At 39.8% G+C, this 20958-nt stretch overlaps 3 protein-coding genes across 4 annotated transcripts; all 3 read right to left on the minus strand.

Annotated features, from left to right (window-relative positions):
- Nucleotides 1-3129: 3129 nt before the first annotated feature.
- LOC121299851 (macrophage migration inhibitory factor-like) lies at nt 3130-5705 on the minus strand. Its single transcript, XM_041228005.1, has 3 exons — nt 5497-5705; nt 4608-4780; nt 3130-3360 (listed from the first exon to the last, which is right to left on the minus strand). The coding sequence occupies exons 1-3, from the start codon at nt 5602-5604 to the stop codon at nt 3294-3296; spliced, it is 348 nt and encodes a 115-aa protein (XP_041083939.1). The 5' UTR covers nt 5605-5705; the 3' UTR covers nt 3130-3293.
- A 94-nt stretch (nt 5706-5799) lies between these two features.
- On the minus strand, nt 5800-12111 carry LOC121300250 (solute carrier family 2, facilitated glucose transporter member 11-like). Its single transcript, XM_041228749.1, has 12 exons — nt 12088-12111; nt 11743-11841; nt 11018-11178; nt 10609-10733; nt 10152-10281; nt 9822-9970; nt 9295-9482; nt 8660-8770; nt 8107-8208; nt 7707-7782; nt 7246-7373; nt 5800-6822 (listed from the first exon to the last, which is right to left on the minus strand). Exons 1-12 carry the CDS (start codon nt 12109-12111, stop codon nt 6610-6612), a joined length of 1506 nt encoding a protein of 501 aa, XP_041084683.1. The 3' UTR covers nt 5800-6609.
- Nucleotides 12112-14033: 1922 nt separating this feature from the next.
- Nucleotides 14034-19984, minus strand: LOC121299483 (solute carrier family 2, facilitated glucose transporter member 11-like). 2 transcript variants are annotated; one of them, XM_041227204.1, is made up of 12 exons: nt 19708-19984; nt 19332-19430; nt 18479-18639; nt 17887-18011; nt 17370-17499; nt 16873-17021; nt 16481-16668; nt 16073-16183; nt 15829-15930; nt 15476-15551; nt 15184-15311; nt 14034-14667 (listed from the first exon to the last, which is right to left on the minus strand). In XM_041227204.1, the coding sequence occupies exons 1-12, from the start codon at nt 19729-19731 to the stop codon at nt 14464-14466; spliced, it is 1497 nt and encodes a 498-aa protein (XP_041083138.1). In that variant the 5' UTR covers nt 19732-19984; the 3' UTR covers nt 14034-14463. The 2 variants fall into 2 exon arrangements, with proteins under 2 accessions (XP_041083138.1, XP_041083140.1); XM_041227206.1 differs by lacking the exon at nt 16073-16183 and having other exon boundaries at nt 19708-19982.
- Between the last annotated feature and the right edge of the window lie 974 nt (nt 19985-20958).

Below are 20958 nucleotides of genomic sequence, written 5' to 3' on the forward strand. Positions count from 1 at the left end.
CGGCTGAATGCTAAACTTCTTTGAATTAAGCACGGGTTTGTCTTACAGTTTCAGCAAAATAGTGGTAAAGCTGCACATTAACCACAGCATCACTTTCTACCAGCTACTGTAGCTACACTTTCAAGAGTACAGTGCCTCCTGCTGCGAATACTGATGCACTGTTGACCTAAATCTTTAAATTGACTCTGCTTTTTTGTGTTTTGTAACTTACTAAGTTATAAGTTATATAACCTACTAACTCCTGGCACCTGGTCGTTTCAGTGGCATACCTAAACAAGGGAAATCCTGATGCAGTATTTTCTGAGCTGCGTGCAACCCCCTCACCCACCTGGGAAGAAGTGTTGGATCCCATTGCTCTGGAGTTTCGTCAGGAGTTTGGGGCAGATTCCTGGGCCATCTCCGATAGGTACCAAGTTCTTCTTGATATCCCTCTGGACTAGATTAGGCTGGGCCAGCCACTGTGGCAGAACCTTCTGAACCTGTGATGCAAAATACAGACATCTTGAATTATAATGTAGCTATAATCCTTAATATACCGTTCATGCAGTTATACAGACTCATTAAATTACATGGCTACACGTTCTAAGATTTGAAATACCTTTTGCAGTTTTCTTTTTAAAGCCTCCCGGGATTGTGAATGTGGGGGGGGGGGGGGGGGGGGGGGGGGGGGTTTTTGCTCTCTGATCAGGGTTTTTTTCTCCTTTTTTCTCCTCTTTCTCTTCACTGTTCTTCTCTTCATCACTGCCCCCCTCCTTCCTCATCCTCCTCCTCATCTCCTGTATCAATTTCTACATTCTGATCACCCGACTCTGGCTTGGATTTCTGCTGACTGTTTTTTCGTTTACTTGCTGGTGTCTTAATTTCTTCAGCTAATTATTTTTACGTTGTCTTCTTGTTCTTTAAATAAAACAAACTTGGGTTGATTATGAAAATAATAATAAAAAAACAGAACATTATGGAAAAAAAATCAAACATGCTGGACAGGGAAACTAAAGTTTCTTGATGTTTGTTTTTTTATTTTGGGCCAGTTTTAGTTTACAATAGGAACACACTCTGAACAGCACCAAAAGCAGGGTAAACCTACTAAGGACTGAAAATTGGTGCCAGACATTTAATTTGGCAAACTTTACACAATGGTACCAGTTTCGTTTTCCTCCTCCACTTCTGCTCTCCTGGTTTTCGTTGCTTCCTTTTCTTTTTCCTTTTTTCTTCATGGTTACTCTTCTCAGTTTGATCCGTCTCTCCAGCAGAGTCCACATCCCCCTTTTAAACCTGTTTCTCTGTCTGCTCCGGTGTGTCTGAATCAACCCGCAGAGACTTCATTCCCTACTCCTCTTATTTCCTCCTTCTTCCTCCTCAGTCTCCTCCTGAGCCCCTAGTTTTCGCTTCTTCTTTGTCTTGTTGCTCAGGTCAAGGTCTGTGCCGGCTCTTGTCTTCCTGCCTGGTGTGGTCTCTTGGCTGTGTTGCTGCTCCTGCAGCCTCTCCAGCAGGGCTTTCGAGCGACACTCGGCTGCATCTTCCTGGACATCCTCCTCATCTCCAAGGTATCTTACAAAACAAATACATTTTCATATTAATACCATAATCAGGATCACGACCCCATTGAATAATGTAACATTAGCTCTGGTATAATACAAAACAGTTTGACGAAACCCCAGGTACTGTCATTTCCTCTAAATTAGGTCGCATTTAAAACTACATAAATAATTTTCAAAAAGCCTAGTGTTATTTTGTTAATTATGTAGTGACCCGTGCAGTACAGGCAAGGAAATCAGGTTTTCCTGATAGCCAGTGTACAAGAAACAAGCACAGGTGCGCCTTACTAAACTCAAAGTAAAACATGGAATGGTTCAAACTGCTATGCAATTTCAGTCTTATTTTCATCCCTGCAGTGTTAAAAATAGTCTTCAGAAAAGTCTTACCCTGTGATGCTATGCTGAAAATATCACCTCTTTTAGACTGTCTATGAGCATAACAAAAAGCATGCAAACTAAGGAAATACCATTGTTTGAGTTTGCCTCCTAGAGTTACAGAAGACTTCAAAATTCGAGGATCACATTTAGTACTTAAATAAACATGACTGTGGCACCTTACCCCTTGAACTCGTGTAAATGTGCGTGTGTGTGTTCACTCCTGGTTAAAAAACACGAACATATTTGTAAGACTGAGCACGATGCGAACGTAATCTCTTTTTTTCACCCATGCTTACTTCACAATTTTAGAACAAGATTATGCTTACCTGTGGATGAGGAAGGAACAAGGCCATCTCAACAGCTTTGCGTATTCAAATCTTTCGTGTAAACACAGCACATTAATACAAAACAATCTTCGTTTTAACTATGCCTTATAAAGTCAGATCTCTTGACCACAACTTCGCATTGCCTTCGATAATATTGTACATCACACATTTACAGGCAGCGCTCGAGCCGTGCTGCGATTTTTGTTGACTTTGTGCGTAAATATTCTTCAGAATTATAAACACATTAAAAAGTGGTTTGTTATACCATTTAGCTGCAATAGTTCTAGAACGACCCCTAACATCTTATAATCAACAAAACACACGTTTAACTACAATATATTCATATAAGGCAATCGCTTCTCCTAAATTAGGTATTTTTTCACCTACAATTTGTCAGACAACACCATGCTACAATCAACTCCTCACGTGTTGTGCTTTGGCGTTGGTGGATGATATCGGGGCAATATATTTGGTGGTAGGTTGCACAATTCTACCACCTGGTGGACTTATTATTATTATTATTTTTTTTTTTATACGAAAATAGCTGGGCATTATAGGGTTAATTAAAGTTTTACATTAATAGCCATTTTATATGTTCACGTTATTGAGAATCACATTTACAGCTGGAAGTATAATTGAAAAGTATTGAGCTGACTGGCCTGTATTACTTGCTTTACATTGAAATATTCAGTGCCTGAATACCGGTACAGTATTTTATATGGATTAAGTTCAGCGCAGTATCATCTCTGAAGTATATTTAAATATATTGTTTTGAGCACTGTAATATAAGTTCAATACATTCGATTACATAAATGCGGTATGGGTTTTTATAATCTACAATATCTGTGTGCTCACTTCTGAAGAACAATAAAATCACAGAGACAGAGAACTGTTTGTTTTTTATTTTATTCAATGCGTAAACAAGCAAGACTGTGGGCACTTTGGACTCCACCAATTCTAAGCAGGGAATCGTCACTCTAACAAGCTCTGGTACAGCTACTGTAGGCAGGAATGGAAAGACTGTCATCTTGGTCCTGCTGAGGGTAATACTCCTTCAACCAAAAGTGGAGTTGCTCCAGCCCACATTTTCTGCATCCATGTCAACAAAATTAATGTAGATCCTGAAATAAAAGAGATTGTTTTAAACACAGCAGTAATGTAGTTGTGCACCCACTGCAGTACATGAGCATAGTGTCTTTGCTGTAAAATATCTGAAGCAAAATGTACTGTGCTTTTCTTTCTTGTTGACATATTGCCTCAGTGTTGAATTGATTAGGGATATGCCATTTTTCATGGTTCTTTTTTTTTTCCACCTTACTATCGCCTACACAGTAATAAGAGCCCTAATTAAGATATCCCACATACACTATAATTACTATAATTTTTAAAGACACTACTCCTCCAGGTGCAAAAAAAAAAGTATTATTTCAACAAGTACAGCTCCGCTCACTTTAGAACCAGATACTGTAGATATGCCAACTTCTACAGGTGAAGCATTCTGTACCACAGTTACATGGTGGTAAATAACAATGGCACTGCCAGTTTACTTTAACTGTTCTAATGCAGTCTAATTTAAAATGAGTTTCCTTCTTTTAAGATGAGAACAAGCAAAACTGCAAATAATGTTTCATTTCAACACAAAGCCCAAGACTCAAATAGTAAAGAACCATTAGAATTCTTAAAATGTTTGGCATTTCCAGGTAAGTTTTTAATTTTTTTTTTATTTTTTTATTTTTTTACAAAACAGATGCCACTCTGGAACTGGGTCAGATTAAGCAATATACTAAACATTGCCACTGTTTGAAGACATTAGGCCCAAATCTGTCAAACTGTAAGAGATTCTTTCAATGCATAAGACCTGCCACCATTTAATTTGTATAGACCAGTAAGTAAAGGCTTAGACTTTAAAATCAAAACTTCTAGATGTAGATTCAACCAACACAGAGATCAGTACTGGTTAATAATCAAGGCAAAGCATTTATCACTTTTAGAAGAACCAGGCTTTTTGCAGTTCTTATTGCATAAAGTCAAATATTGTTTTTTTTTTTTTTTTTTTTTTTCTGTTCAGTATTAAGATGTTTGGACCTCAGTTCTTGAGCTGCAGAGCATGACAATATGTCTTTACAGAAGAGCCAGCGTTTAAAAAAATAAAAAAAAAAAAAAAATTGGAAACGTAATCTGAAAATATTTACTCCTTCGTTTAACATTTACTCATTCACTATCATATCTGACATATGTTTAAAAATATGGGGCATTTTCATTTTAAGAGGGCAAGTGGAAAATCTAGGTCAATGTCCATAAACTAATAAGAGGTAAAGAAAGGCGAGCGTGAAGAGTAGCGTGCTGGTTGCTGATCTGGGTGCTGTACCTGTCCACGGAGATGCCGAGGTGCTTGTTGATCAGACCGCATAGCAGCTTGGAGTACAGCTTGTTCTCCTGGCCAGAGATCTTCCCAATGCTGTGCAGAGAGCACAGAGCGCAGGGATCGGCCTTTCCTCCAAACATCATCATCTGATCCGTAGCGATGTGCACCGCGATGTACTGCAGAAGACAAATAATATCTGTACTGCACACATAGTCTGCCATTGACAAGTACACGCTGAATCATTAAAAAAATCACATTCTGAAAAGGGCGCGGCACAGCACTGCGACTAGTACGAATCCGTAGTTACACTGTATTTGGCAGTTTCACAGTTGAAAACCCGGGGCGATTAATCGACTCGTCCACGCATTACTGTACAGCGACAGATCTCTCATGTCATTATTTAGCTGCACTGATAATTGTAGCTGTCAATCACCCTGCTTTTGTGCTGTCCGAGTCTCTCGCTCACAGCGGAGTCAGTCTTGCATGTAACGACAAACTGACACGACTGTGTCGTTGGCACGGAGTTGGTTACATTGTTACAAGAAGACTGCTCCCAATGCATTTTATTCTATATTGTCTAATGTTAATGAATGTATAGTTGCTACTCCAGTAGAATAAACCAGTCTTCAAAATACACCTTTTTTTTTAAACCTCCGTTTGGAATCCTACATTTTAGAGTGTTAACTGGAATAACGCTGCATTCAAAATATTCCAATATATCTTCTTTAATGTTTTGCATTACACTATTTCAGTCTTTGCATAACTGTTACTGCACACTTCTCTATTACTATTCAAAACGTGTTGTATTATTGTGATCTAGAGAGACAGTAATCAAACTCCCTGGCCCTTGCTATATAACGCTATTTCATTGCATTTGAGTTTCAAGACATACCTTTACAGGTTTCCCCATTGCTTTCGACAGTTCCTGCGTGGCTTCCGACAGCAGAGACGGAGGGACAGCATCTTTGCTGACATTGGTTTTCATAACGAACATCGGCATGTTTGCAGCAGTTTGATATTCGCTTCTTTTTACACGAGTGGAATAATCAGTATAAAAGCACCAGAGTCACCCCCACGCTGTCTGCGCTGCGTGCGTGCGTGCGTGCGTGTTTGCAGCACCGCGGGATGCGACGTCCAAGGATTAGCTCAGCCGCATCTTGTGCAGCAGCGTGTACTCGCTAATGGTTTACATTTAAAAAGACAGCAACACAATGTGGAACTGTTAGAGAAATCTGTGTGTATGGGAAGTAAGGAAGCACTGCAGTCAGGCAGTTACAGTAAAGTGACTAGTTTTGTGTTAGCGTCAGAGTGTTTTATTTTTTACTTCAGGGCTATATACACATAAATACTGCACTATCCTTTTACTAAATGGTTGAAAGCCATACAGCCAAACAGTCAGCGCCTAAACTATTCTTATACAAGACTTGCCCCATATTTATCAAAGCATAACAATGTTGCGCTGCGGTGACACGCATGAGTTGGGAATGTTTAAAAGCTCATGTACCTGCTTTCTAACTGAACCCAGCTGGGATAGAAAACTAAACCACAGGTTTGCAAGAGCTGGAAAGATTGGCAATTGGATTGAAGCAGCACAAACCAGCTTTTCACAATCTTTATTATTATTATTATTATTATTATTATTATTATTATTATTATTAATGATTTAACAGTTTTGAATGTGATCAGGTGTGTGTTGGAAAGTCCCTGTGTGCTGTAAGAGGGTGCTTTAGTATTTGCTACGTGGGTCTGTGATTCTTTATTATGATGATAAATGGTTTCACGCTTCTCCAATGTAATAGCAGTGATCTCCCTACACTCCGTGTCAGAGAAGCAGAGTGCTCCACCTGCTGTGGCTAATGAAACAGCTAACACAGGTTAAATGGTTGTGTTTGTTGACCTCTATTTAAACATGCCAGCCAGCCAGTGGCTCTAGAGCAATACTACAGTACACAGCAAATACTGTTCCCTGAACAGTACAATCCCTGCATTCCCACTGTCTGTGATATCAGAACTTGGTTGATGTGACAGACTGCAGCTCTTTGTGATTCTCCACTATCTCTGCTACTTCAGTCTTCGTTTTCAAGTGCATTTTCTGAAAGTCCTCCGTTATCTCCAGCACTGTCTTTCCTTTCGTTTCAGGAAAATAAAACCACACATAGACTCCAGAAAAGAAGCAAAAGCCCAGGAATATGATAAAACATAAGTAGTCCAAATTATCCTGTAAAGAAAATACATTATTATTATTATTATTATTATTATTATTATTATTTATTATTATTATTACAAAAGTAGTACTGTTCAAGAATGCTTTTGTTACTCACTCTCTTGTTTTTTTTTTTGTCACCAGAACATCTCAATAGAATTCCATTCCTATTATGTCCAATATTACCATATTGCAGATAGTAATTAAATGAATACATTTATTTAACAGTACAAATGAGTATTTGAATAGAATATTTTTTTATTTTGTCCTGTAATGGCACTGTGGCTTCTGAACGATGGCACTCCTAACACCCGAGGGCATTGTGGTTTATCTGGCAACATTGCTGACAGCTCTGTGTGTGGTGTACTAGGAGGTGACCACCCACCCTGTTACTAGGATCAGCCTTACTCAGCTTCTGAGATCTGATGAGATCCTTACCACTAAAATGGGAACGATCATTCCTATGATGAAAAGCCCCACCCAGTTCAAGGATCCCCCAATAACGAAGGCAGCTGGCCTGAAGGCTTGGTTAAACATCTCCCCGGGCAGTGGGGCTGTTACTCCAGCTGCAACCAGGAAAAACAAACAATTCTTGAAGATTTCTCTTAAACATAATACATCGGTGCTCATAAGTTCCTACTCCCTCTGTTAGTAAGCTCAGTATTATTCCCCCCAAGCAATATGTGTTGATTTTGATGAAATGTTTGAACATCAGGGAGGAAACATCCAGTTGAGCAGGCTTGATCAATCTGCCAAGAAGAAATGCAAAAAGATCCTTGTCCATCATCAGATTTTCATTCACCCGGAAGACACTTAGCAGGTTGCCTTATGTGATTTTGCTCTTAAGTGATGCATTTTGAAGGATTACCAAAACAGGTTCAAAACATAAGGGTACAGACCTGGCCCACTTCCAAAAAAGAAGATGAAAGCAAATATGAGGGCCATGCTGCAATAAGACATCCAAATGATTTGGTCCTAGGAGAAAAAGAAACATGACTAATGTTATTTTTTCATGTAGTATAAACAGGGGCAGCTCCAAAAAGGTACAGAGGACCACAGTGGGACAGTGATGTCTTCTCACATGCTGGGGGATGAAGACAACCCCCCCCCCCCCTTTTAACATCCTTTAGGATTTTTTACTGATAACATAAAAAAGACAATTGGTTTGACTTGCCAAATCCTAACTAAACCTGTATTCTTGAAACTGTTCCTACAACTTGTTATTAGTTGTAAGATATTAATGGACAGCTGCATTTATTAGGCAGTAAGATACAAATGAAAGGAGGGGAGAAGGCTTACTTGAAGAAAGATGGTAACTGTCAGCAGTCCTAACACCAAAGCCATGCACCAGTACCCTCGTAATAAAAGAACTCTTCTTCCTGTACTTTCTATCAGCAGCCCCTGTGTTTTTAAAGATAAAATCACTGTGCTTAGATAAAGCTTTAAAAGCATAAATATTCAATACAATACATAATGCAGGTTATTACATGTGCTTTTCTTGCAGTATCCCTCATTGTAGTTAACCAACAGGGGGCAACATAGATTTCACACATCCTTTGGCATAAAGATCCTGAATGCATTAGTAATCCCTTGAATGCAATGATATCTGAGTGTCAAATTATTGGCTATTAAAGTGTCACACATAAAAATGGATTCTGCTAAAACAACACCTGCATTTTGGCTGGGTACTGTAAACTAGGGGGGGTTTCCTGGTGCTGTAAAATCCGTATGGTGCTGCAAAACGCTCTAAAACTTCCAGCTGGGGCTTATTCCAGCAGGATGCAGGTTATTCAAATAAAGTGACCATTAAAGGGTTACAGACTGTAACAGTGTTAATGCCTGATATACTCACACAAAACAACGAGGTGAAAATTTCACAAAGCCCGGTTCCCAGAGCCACGTAGCGGACCTGGTGTACGGGAATCCCGGCTGCACGGAACACATCAAACGAGTAGAGATAGATCTGGATAAAAAGAGAGGAACTCGCGGATCAGACTTACGCCAGTCTCACAAACACAGCCAATTGGGATAGGAAAAAAAAACACCTGCCATAGCATTATCAATAGGGCTTTGTTAACTGAGCGCCTACTATCAGCCCTCTATCACAGTCTGTAAGATCTGCCGTCATATCCATTGAACTGATTTCATACTGGTCAGCAGCACAGTAAAAGTATGTGCTACATAGTGAAATAAGAGGCATGTTGCAGAGAACTCTGTGTACTGAAGGTGTTCTAGTAACTGAAGAGGCAATACTGCACTCACTGCATTGATTCAATACTGTACTCACTGCATTGACTCAATACTGCACTTACTGCATTGATTCAATACTGCACTCACTGCATTGCCTCAATACTGCACTTACTGCATTGATTCAATACTGCACTCACTGCATTGACTCAATACTGCACTCACTGCATTGACTCAATACTACACTCACTGCATTGATTCAATACTGCACTGACTGCATTGACTCAATACTGAACTCACTGCATTTATGCCACAGAGCTGCAGGGTGGTGAAGGTGACAAAGACTGTCAGCAGCTGCCATCTCAGCGACCTGTCCAGGATCAGCTCCAAGACACTCTTGGACTTTTCCCCTTTGATTGCTGCGTGTTCCAGCACCATGTCATGAATCTCAGATCTGTAATCCCCCTTTCCCCACAGCTGCTGTAACGCTGGCAGGGAAAAAAAGAACAGTCATCAACACGAGGAAGGATATTACCAAAACAAAAAAGAAGCATTGAGAGATTTGTTTAATTGTAATGGACCTTCACTTCTATTACAGTAGACAGAAACCCTCCTGTGCGGTGTTTGGTTGACCAGTCATTTCCTAAGAGTGGGGTTCATCATAACTCTGAGGTTCTGCTGTACATGTTCAATAAAAAAGTTTTTACTACAGATTGTACATGAATTTACTCAAATTATAGTATAACATTTGGACATTGGTCTTTTATTTAATTGCCTGGCTTTCAAATCTACCTTTTTGGTCGGCAGTGAGCGTAAGCCTGACCCACCTTTCTCACACTGTGCCTGATCTCCCTTGTCTATGAGGAGGTAACGGGGAGTCTCTGGAAAGAAAGGCAGACTGACTAACTGAATCAGGGCTGGGATCACACTGAAGGCCAACAGGACAGGCCACAGGTCTTCAGAACCTAGAATTTCACTGATATAACAACAGAAGACAAATCATTGTAGACCGAGGCATTGCTTAAAACTGAGCACATTACTGACGCACACTATATTAGCACAGTTAGACAGTTCTTTAACTCTTGTTACTGAATAACAAACACATGCCCTTTTTGTTTTTATTGCAAAACTTTCCAAAGTACAGTATGTGAACTTACTTGAGCCCAAGCAACTGGCCAGACAGTTTGCCAATGGACAGGAAGGTGGAGACGGTCATGGAGACCAGCCCACGCAGCCTCTTGGGGGCGCTCTCCCCCAGATACATGGTTTGAACATTCAGACTGATTCCTGTATAGATGAAGGACAGCGAGAGCAGAAGATACACAGCAACAGGACACTGCATTCATACTGAAATACACTGTATAATATCTTCCATATGCATATTATACACACAAACCTTGACTTTGTTTTGGTGCTCATAAAAAGGGCAGCAGTCCAATTGACCTACACAGTGTAAATATCACCACAGCATTGATTTCACTCTTATTTTAACAATTTAAACAATGGCTGTATTTAGATCCACCATCCTTCAGATCATCGCTCCCCCTGTTAATATTGTGTGCACACACTTCCAGCTTGAAGCTTGTGCCCTCTGTAATCAATATCATTGTGTACCTGCATTAATTCCGTATAGGAATCTCCCCACCATAATCATCTCGAAAGACTGAGCCCTTCTACTCAGGCCCATCATCACCCCACCAGCTATGGCGACAAAATTGTTTGACAGAAGGCACCTCTTCCTACAGGAGATGTTGAAAACACAATACTGTAATAATAATAATAATAATAATAATAATAATAATAATAATAATAATAACAACAGTGAAACTTGTTTCTTTGAAAAGTCAACAGCATGTTGCAGACTTTTGTTCAGCATATTAAAATGAAATGTATTGTCTTAAAACTCATAACGAAAAAAGTAAATAAGTTTAGGGAGTCACACAAAATCCTAGATAACGGTAGCTTCTGAAAATATGAAAATGTTCAACCAATCAAGTAGGATCAATCCAGTGGACACTCATACCTGCCGTACTTCACAGCGAGATGCCCTGCGTTCAGAGCTCCAATGAGCCCTCCGACAGCATACAAAGAAATGATGAAGGACCAGATTAAATTGAGCTTCCAGTCCTCCAGGGCGGCGCCATAGCGCATCAGCCACGTCTCATTCAAGAACCTCTTGATGTACTACGGGGAAAAGAATTGCCCCTATTAGAAAGCCAAGATGAAACATCTTTATCTACTTGACTTTCAAACCAGTAGTGTAGTCAAGGGAAAACCAAGGGTTAAAGCCGAGGCATATTCCAGCGTATTATATAAAGCGACTCAGGTGCATTTAATGATGGTCAGAGTCTCTTTTGATTAACCTTTAACCTTTAACTCACAATTCTGCACGACCACCAAAACCAACATGTGCGTAATCTACTGGGCATCTCTGCACACCCTTAGTGCCTACCAAGAACACCAAAAAGGTTGGTTACCCACTTCTTTTTTTACCACAACACTACAGTTTTTTTTAAAAAAGGACATTTATGTGTTACAACCTTTTGCTTATATCAACAAAAGATACAGAGGCCATTTTAAACATAAAAAATGCATTAGTTACTCTTCTCCTTCCTGCATCCAGGTTTTTATTGAAGGTTTTGTAACATTCCAATCATTTAACATTTTCCAAAGTAGAGTGGGGTCTTGCATCTCTTTGTGAAATGATCCAGCATTGTCTGTGAATATGAATGAATGATCACCACTCACAGGAGATGGAGAGTTGAGAACTGATATCTGAAAACCATACTGAAACGTCCCACCGATCCCCACCACAAATATGGCCAGGACTAACATCGGACTGTGGCACTGCAGCAAAAGATCATTGACAAGGTTATTATTACTTTGTATAATTTGTACATTTTTCGTACGTGGTTTAACAAAAATAGCAATACAGCAGACAGTATCTTCAATTGTCAACATTTTAAAATTTTTTATACAAAAAGCACAAAAATAAAAATGACATAGCATTATAAAACACACAGGGGATAAATGATAAATTTGTGTATGTTTTTTTCCCCCCATATTTTACCATACAACAAGAGACGCACATACCAGATCTGACATTGCATGTGTCATTGTGGCTTCAGGATAGCTGTTCTGCTTCTACGTTTTTAAATCCGTCTTTGGAGTTAGTTCAGTTCCAAGGATTTACATAAATGCACACTGTATGAGGGTTTTTAAAACTGTTAAAGATCTCCTTTGTCCCCCACTAACACCACTGATAAACTATGACACAAACCTAAACTGAAGAAACATAACTACTCTGTTAACAAGATTAGGACAGTGTGTGAGAGGTAACCATTACCCTACATAACCATTAGCCTACATAGTTTATAGCTGCGTCATTCTGACGCCAGGTAACAATAAGTGGTGCAGTATTTAACTATTTCGTATTTTGATTAGAATATTAGCTTTATTTTTATATTGTGCCTTTCATAGTGGACCACCATCACAAAGTGCTTTCCATAGGTAGGCTGTGAACCATGCATTATGTGCAGACTCACTTACAATAGGACATTGATTTAACATCTCAATTCACAAGATGGAGTACAAGGAGGTTAAGTGACTTGCCCAGGGTCACACAGTGAGTCAGTGGCAGAGGTGGGATTTGAACCAGTGACCTCCTAGGTACAGGCCCTGGACTTTAACCACTGGACCATGCTGCACCAGACTGTGATGCGACGGTGTCTGGCTTTCTGGAGCACTGTAGTATTGCAAGATGCCCATCGTGGATGTAAGGGGATGTTCATTGTTTCACAATACTGCTGTTTCTTCTGATGTGGAGAGTGCTGCTGGAATAAAATGGACCTGGTTATGGGTGAACACAGGACTGAACAAACTCTTAGGTGCACTCTTAGGTCCCCCCTTATAAAAGTTTACCATTGTAAAAGCATAGCAAAGTGTTAATAAAGTACAGTGAAAGCATGAATAATAAAGCATATTAATAAACATAGGTGAAAAAAAACAAACAAAACAGTATAATCATGGGAAAAACAGGGTCCAACTGCAAAGTTACAGTGCAGAAATACCATGGTAACCTTTTCCAAGGGTCCCTCAGCTGGCTGTCCCCTCATTCCAGGCCAGTGTCTTACCCATTGTTGCAGGTTTGTTTATTTTTTGCCATGCTCACATGGGTTCATTTTATTTTCAGCAGCAAAGCACCTGGTTCAGATTAAAACAGTCTCATCATTGTTTTTTCCCCACATATTCTTCAGCTTCACACTGTTTTAGTCAGGTCAAAGAAATTAATAGAAGTCACACCTTGGCATTACATTGTTTTTGTATTAGATTGCTGTCCGGTGACAACACAGAAATATTTTTTTTTTGTGTGTGAAAAATATATATTAAGCATGGATACAATTAACAGGTATAATTTACACAGTGAGATGATCTGGCTTGGTATGAATGGTTGCTTGGTCACTAAGTAGCCAGAGTATAAAGGTTTATTAACTCAGGAGAACGGAGAGTAAGTATAGCAGAGTGCAAAGGCTAAACTGCAATGATTGATTAAAGCTGGGATTTTTTGTGTGCAACATTTTCCTCCAAGCCCAAGCCAAGTTAAAATAAACAGTAATATATAATACCTTGGTGTCCATTTTGCCACATTGTTAGGTACTTTGGCATTATGTGTGCTCTATTAGCAGGGACCCAGCTTCCTTGAAGCCTGCTTGCCACTGTTTGCCAGCCAATAGGTATGCTATCTTTAAGATGGTATTGGCTTAGGAAGTTTTATTGACTTGTGTTTTAGAATATGAAGTAAAGCATCACTAAAAGAACAGCACCCCCTATCTCCTTGGGTGGTTCCACATTTTATTACACAACAGACCCTTAATATCTCAGTCAAGACAAGGTTCAAGGGGGTGTGGCAACAGATTTTTTTTTGGGGGGGGGGGCTACATCAATAGTGCTAATTAAATTACAACTTTCTAATTTCCGAAATAGAAATGTGTGCCATTTTTGTACAAGTATTCTAGATACTAAATAATGAAATAACATTATTCAACTTGAAAGTTTATTGAAACAAATATTATGTGTACAAATAAACCTAAACATAGACACAAAATACTTTTTTTTTAAACTGAAAAACATACATATTGACGTTTCATGTTACAGGGTCTGAAATGTAAGAATAAACCAAACACTGCACAAGATTTTTAGTACACGTTTCAATCTGGATGCCAAACACACCCCTAATCTGAGCAGGGTCCGGTCCCCGCTGTTCAGATTAGCAGGAGTCTCTTGTGTAAAACACAAAAAAACGGCTGCAATGGTCCATTGGTGGCATGGACACTGACTGCTTCTGAGAAGGAGCTGGCCGACTTTCAACTAGTAGGTAGCTCCACCATGAAAGGGGATTCTGCATTTCCGGTGCTTTCTTGCACTCATCTCCGCTGCTGAAACGAAAGCTAAATAATAGCTGGAAGCCTCTCACAACTTTGTGGTAATGGCAACGTCTTTCTTCTGCATCCCTTCCACTTCACTCCCCTTTCCCTTGAAGTTCAGTTTGTTAAAGTCCTCCGTGATCTCCAGCACGGTTTTTCCCTTGGTTTCAGGAACAAACCGAAGCGTGAAGGCGGCCGCTAAGACACAGTACATCGTGAAGATCAGGAAGGAGAACTGGCCCATCAGCGCCTGGGAAAAAAAGAAATGACAAACTAAGAGATACCCACAAGATGCTAGCAGCCTGCCAGCTATACTGAATCAAGTTTGAAATAAACAATGATGGTTTGCATTATCTACAGTAGGAGATGTCTAATTGACTAAAACAGATGATCCCTGTGGTACAGAAAAGGGGTTAAAGTCATCAAAGCTTTTAAGCCAAAATGCAAAAAGGAAAATTAAACTGGTATCTTCAAGTTACAAGGTTATTTTACAGGGTCAATTTACTCTTTTAATATTCTATCATTTTTGTTCTGTATGACTCTTTACTGCTGCCCCTGCTTAGATCATCATATCAGCATACAAGTTTTAGTAAAAAAAAGGCTGATTGTGGGGAAGTGAGGCGGGGAAGCATATTAGTGTTGCGTTGTGCACCGAATGTGATCCACTGTCATTTTAAATATGTTGAATCTGGTCCAAGGTATTTGATATACCTTCTGTAAAGGGGCAAAAGTCAAAGAAAAAAACTGTGATGAGAGAGTTCCGTACCACAACGAATGGGAAGCACATCCCAACGAGAAACAGTCCCAGTGAGTTGCCCAGTCCGATGACGACATAAGCGGGGGCTCTCCAGGCCTGGGTAAACATGTCGGCAGGAAGAGCCATCGATGCTCCAGCTAGGGGGAAGAGTGACAAAAACAAGCAGGCTTTACATACAGAATACTGCGTTCGGATTGGACTCAATACACTTTTATCATGCTTATTATTATTATTATTATTATTATTATTATTATTATTATTATTATTATTATTATTAATATATGTTTTAAATGGTACTCACAAGGTCCTGATCCATAAATGCAGATAAACATGTAGAGGAGGAATACATTGAAATATGGTATCCAGTGTCTATGATCCTAAAAAAAAAAAAACACACTTTAAAAAAACATACTCAAACACACTGTATGAAATGAAAGTGAATTGTTTCAGTTTAATAATGATATTCTATGGTTGTTGGTAGGCTATCAGCTGCATCCATTTACTAAAATTCAAGAAACATTTGGCAAGCCGAAGTAATACTATTGAACCTGGCCCTCAGCTATTAACAAGAGCGCCATCTGGTGGGCTCTTCTCAATATACACCCATCTGTCAAGCTTGGACACATTGTGATAAACACACTGGAACAAAATTACCTTCAAGAAGAGCATTAGAACCAGAATTCCCTGCACTATCGCCATGAGAGCGTAACCAAAGCCCATCAGTTTCTTCCTGCCAATGCATTCTATTAGAAATGACTGGTAAAAAAACAATAAAACATAACAACAATTATGAGAAAGCAAAGGTGGATTACTTTAACAAAAAAAAAAGTAAGGTATTTGTTTGTAAAAACAACCCTTAAATGATGAATACACTGCATGCAGTCAAAGCTGTCCTTACACATAGTATAATAGAAACCAGTTCTGTCAGCCCGATCCCTATTGACATGTAGTGCATCTGCTCATCAGGAATCCCAGCGGCACTGAATATATCAAACGCATAGAAATAGATCTGCAAAGAAACAAGACACAGCGGAAGCCCTGCACTATTACTCAGACAGTGGAACACATGTCTGTGCCAGAGATCACTAAGGGATTTCCAGCCTACACTCGGCTTCTCCTGGCAGAGTATTGGATCAAATCAACCTCTAATAAGTCAAAATAAATCCCTTGGATTTAGCCCTTTCCTACCCCCTTTAAAAAATATATAGTGTCAATTTTACAATTTCACACATAGTTTTCAAGGATGGAAAAACTACTCCCACTGCATAGCACTTTGAGCCATTCCTGGTTTTACAGGGTCACTTACTGCACTGATGCCGCACAGCTGCACTCCGGCGCAGGGGAAGATCAGGGTCAGCATCTGCCAGCGGACAGACCTGTTTCGAAGCACCCCCAAAACCGTCTTGGCCTTCTGACCCTTCATCTTGTCCCACTCTCTGGCCATGTCCTCCAGCTCCATCTTGAAATCCTTTTTACCCCAAAGCTGCGTTAACGCTGTGACACAGAACACAAAAAAAAGGAACGACACAATACATGTCAGAAATGTTTTTTGTGCTTTCTGTTGTGTGTGCAATTGATATATTTTGTACACTTCCCTCGCCTCTCACTAGATGGCAGCCTCAAGATCCCCTCTAGCCTAGTTGGCTGAAGAGGAGTCTGCCAGGAAGGGAGCGTATACATTTCTGGAGTGAGGCTTACCCCTGACACAGCCCTCCTCATTCCCCTTCTCTATGAAGAGATATCGCGGGGAATCGGGGAAGAAGAACAAGCCAACAAGCTGCAGCAGGGCTGGGGCGCCACTGAACGCCAGCAGGTAGGGCCACATCTCCTCACCGCCCAGCAACTCTCTGCAAATACAGTCATTGTTAGATTACCGGGTCACAGCTTGTGTTACATGAATGACGTTTAAAGGAATTAACAAGATAGCCCCCCCCAAAACACATACATAGTGCCCGGTACTGGGAAAGATAACATCTAGGGGCATCTGTTTACTCCACACCTCAGTAAAAGAAATCACCTGCAGTATTCCCCTATGCTGTGGCTGTATATCTTCTGATATCTGCATTGATCTAACAGCACAATAGAACATCTCATAAAGCAGCTCTGTATTTTTAATCCAACCTCTATGCTTATGGTCGTTATACCTGCCATGAGAGTCATGAAAGACATCTGAGAAATGTGATAGTGATATTTACTTGAGCCCGAAAATCTGGCCCAAGCATTTCCCAAGACCAATGAACACGCAGCTACTCAGAGACATGAATCCACGCAGTTCCCTTGGAGAGCTTTCAACCAGATACATCAAGTGTACATTGAGACCAATACCTGCACACAGTCACAAAACACAATCTATTAGTACTGGGACCACATGAAATAAATTTAGATTTTTAACAAATATTATATAGGCTTGTTAAAAATTTGTGCTTGTCCCGCTATACATCATATAGCAGTAGAACAAGTTATAAAAGACATTGCAAAGACAGGTGGGCTTGATAATACTAACCTGTGGACTCTATTTGTTCAAAGTCCAGTTTGTTTACATTCTAAGGTAGTTTTAGCTCCTGGTATATAAGCTTCCTGCCCTCATGAAACCTTCTTGCCAAATAGGCGTGCTGCCACTATTATATTTTGTATCTTTGTGCTAGGCACCAGTCACAGCATCGGATTACTGTGGGATTGGTTCCATTTAAAATGGGAAGCCAGGATACACACCTACGTTGCATCCGTACAGAAACCTCCCCAGTATGATCATCTCAAACGACCCGGCCATCTTGCTTAATCCAGCCAAGGTTGCAGCACCCAGAGCTACAACGTTGTTGAGCAGCAAACAATTCTTTCTGTAAAAAAAAGTTGTAGAATGACGTTATTAAAATCCTGTTTGGCAGTATAGGATGGTTCATTGTATAGTTTAATGCTTTTATTTTTTTGCATTTGTCATAGTCTTAGTTTTGAAAGAACCGCGACAACACTCACTTGAACTGTTGTTTTAGTTTGCGTCCTCTCCTATTTGCTTGTCTACTGAAGACACATAAACACATGACTCAAAGAAGACAGAGTGATTGGATAGGGGTTCCAAAGACTGTCAGCAGGGCTCAACTTCCTCTCCCAGCAGCCTTTGGAATTCCCTTCCAATCGCTGTGTCTCCCATAATTTCTCCAATAAAGAAATCTGAGAAATGACCCAACAGTGCATGAAATGTGCTGTTAGTGGAAAGCATGCCATGTGTAAAGAGGTAAGCATGGTAAAACTAAGATTTAAAGTAAGAGAAAAGGAATTTGCTCCACAAGGTTCCTGTAATTGTTACCTGCCATACTTGACTGAGAGCTGCCCACTGCTGATTGAGCCTACTACTGCCCCAATACTGAAGATGGACACAATGATGGACCAGATCAGTTTGACAGTTGACTCAGCCATTGGAGTGCCATAGCGCTTCAGCCATGTCTCGTTTATAAAGCGCTGGATGTGCTGCACAGGGGAGATTTAAACAGTAAAATACTGGAGATGTTTATAAGGGGAAAGCTTTCTTAGACTTTGACACTGTTTAGTGTTAAAAAATAAAATGAAGTAAATTATTGTTTTTTGAGACAGGTATTTTCAAGGGATTCTTTTTTTGTGGCTAAAATGCTAAATTGGGGGTTAAAATTGATATCATAAAATAATTGCTGCTACAGCTGTTTAAATAACGTACCTGTAATTTCTCTTTTCATTGTTAACATCCTGACAACTTTTTACACTTATAACTTTACAGTCTGTTTCAAAGCTCTTTTCAAAATGTTCGCTTTAGTGCACTGACATAACATAACACGTGCTCTGGCTTTCGTATTCCGTACCACGTCATGGATCGTTATTGCTGTGTTACCTATTTGACAATGTGGGAAATAATCCTTACACTGTCAGTGCACTAGAGCAGACATCTTGTGTTGAGTAATTAACATGTTTTATTCCATTTAATTAATACTTACTTACTTAAAATGTCTCAAAGGCTATTACTTGTAAAATATGAGTACTGGTGCAACCCTATTTATTTATATTGGGTGAGACTTCATAGCTGACACACAATCATGCTTTTCAGATAGACAGCCCCACCCCCCTTGTTTATGAAGTTATATCCGCTGTGCAGATAGATTTATTTTACCAATTAAATGACTGGTACTTACATCTGAAGGGGCGTTGATGACAGAAATCTGAAACCCATACTGGAATGATCCTCCGAGTCCCAGAATTATCACCATCACCATCAACATCCAGCTCTGCAGCTGCAAGAGAGAAAGACACTTTCACCAGGGAGTGACATTTCAGATGCTCTGGTAATGATCTCCTCTGTATAAATGATGTGCCAAATATCGAAATGCTGCAGCTAAAATCACATCCCCCTTTTAGGTGGTATTGTTTACCATGTGTGACCAAACCCTAAATTGGTCACGCTAAGTCCAAGTCTTTAACATGCAAAGCAATTGGAGATAAAACTGACAACATTCCTTGTTTTTGTAATTTCAATTCTAATATAAACACATGATAAATATAAGATCTTACCAGCACTGACAGCCAGCTGATCATTGCTACTCTTGATCGGGTCTGTTCTTCCTGGTACAGGACTTGGATGAATCCTATGAACTCAGGTGGTACCTCAGGTATCAGGTGGCTCTTTTTATAGGGTGGCACTGACAAATGGATAGGGGAGGGGCTGTATCGCTCCAAAAAGAAATGAAGGGTTTATGCTCAGTTACATATTTCTGCTGAGCAGTGAGTTGTTTGTATTAACTTCCTCTTGTTCATTAGTAACAAATGTTACCAAACATTAAATACCCAGACAAAGCTGGATAAAACCTGATTTTCCAAAACGGTTTACCTCCTTTTGATTGGTGTTTTCCACTTTCTCATGGTGATGCAGTTCAGCCACACAGTGGGAAACGTCATCCCTTGGATCATTGCCTGCTCATGGAGCTGGATCATGGACTGGGTGGTCCACTGGACTTTCATTTAATAGGATCGATGGACATTTCAACTGGGTAGCTTCACCTGTGTAATAATGGCTTAAACAGTAATGTGTCCACACTTGAATAACATATACATGCAGCCTCTCTGTACTTCTCCAACAAAGAACATATTTTAGACTGGGTGGCATAATATGAACTTTTAGATTGAATATTACACAAGCAAGCTGATGCAAATGTTACATCTAAGTGATGACTTAACTATACTAGAACAAACCAGTGTGGAGGCATCAATAAAACATTGTTGTGTCACCCTTAGCCTTTTAAAGGCAGACCTATTCTGCAAAAACAAAACGGTATGTACTTAAAAGTGAATGAATCACAGTGCCAGCAAATAGAACCACTTTACTACACTGGGACTTAGACAAACAGACGCTGTTATTTACATGCTTATGTACATAACATCCCCAGCTAATCACGTAAAAAACAACTTGGAACCAATCCTCAAAAAAAATGATTAGCAAAACTTTGGATTTGTCTTTAGCGCATATGTTTCTACCTTGTTTCAAACAATGCTTTCTCAAAACATTCTGGGTTCTGTAGTACTTCAGGGAAGGCTAAATGGATGCAGAATGAACTTCAGTTTAGTTTGCAATTGTGTACCTAGTTTACAATTGTGTACTGCCTGTGCAATATAAGCCGTTCTCATTCCTATTGCTTCTACTGGCGTAGTAGAGCAAAGTAAGCTGGCAGTCATGTATAAATACTAGAGGCAAGCACAGGTAGAACATCTGGAACTGGATGCTTGCTATGAACAATGCCTGGGTATCTCAGGACCTCTTTGGGTAAT

This window comes from Polyodon spathula, chromosome 25 (genome assembly GCF_017654505.1).
Source record: "Polyodon spathula isolate WHYD16114869_AA chromosome 25, ASM1765450v1, whole genome shotgun sequence".
Taxonomy (NCBI): Eukaryota; Metazoa; Chordata; class Actinopteri; order Acipenseriformes; family Polyodontidae; genus Polyodon; species Polyodon spathula.

Bases quoted from the DNA above. Each gene is read 5' to 3' on its own strand.
- LOC121299483 (XM_041227204.1), bottom strand. From the start codon at position 19,731: ATGATCAGCTGGCTGTCAGTGCTG. The intron at 18,012-18,478 runs GTAACAATTACA...TTTTTTTTACAG, and splicing joins CTCTCAGTCAAGTATGGCAG to AAAGAATTGTTTGCTGCTCA. The intron at 17,500-17,886 runs GTGTGTATCCTG...GACTGTGTGCAG, and splicing joins TCTGTACGGATGCAACGTAG to GTATTGGTCTCAATGTACAC.
- LOC121299851 (XM_041228005.1), bottom strand. From the start codon at position 5,604: ATGCCGATGTTCGTTATGAAAACCAATGTCAGCAAAGATGCTGTCCCT. The intron at 4,781-5,496 runs GTATGTCTTGAA...TGTCTTCTGCAG, and splicing joins CAATGGGGAAACCTGTAAAG to TACATCGCGGTGCACATCGC. The intron at 3,361-4,607 runs GTACAGCACCCA...CTTTTATTTCAG, and splicing joins CTCGGCATCTCCGTGGACAG to GATCTACATTAATTTTGTTG.
- LOC121300250 (XM_041228749.1), bottom strand. From the start codon at position 12,111: ATGACACATGCAATGTCAGATCTG. The intron at 8,209-8,659 runs GTGAGTATATCA...TTAAAAACACAG, and splicing joins TTTTCACCTCGTTGTTTTGT to GGGCTGCTGATAGAAAGTAC. The intron at 7,374-7,706 runs GTCTGTACCCTT...TCCTGGTTGCAG, and splicing joins CTTTTTTGGAAGTGGGCCAG to CTGGAGTAACAGCCCCACTG.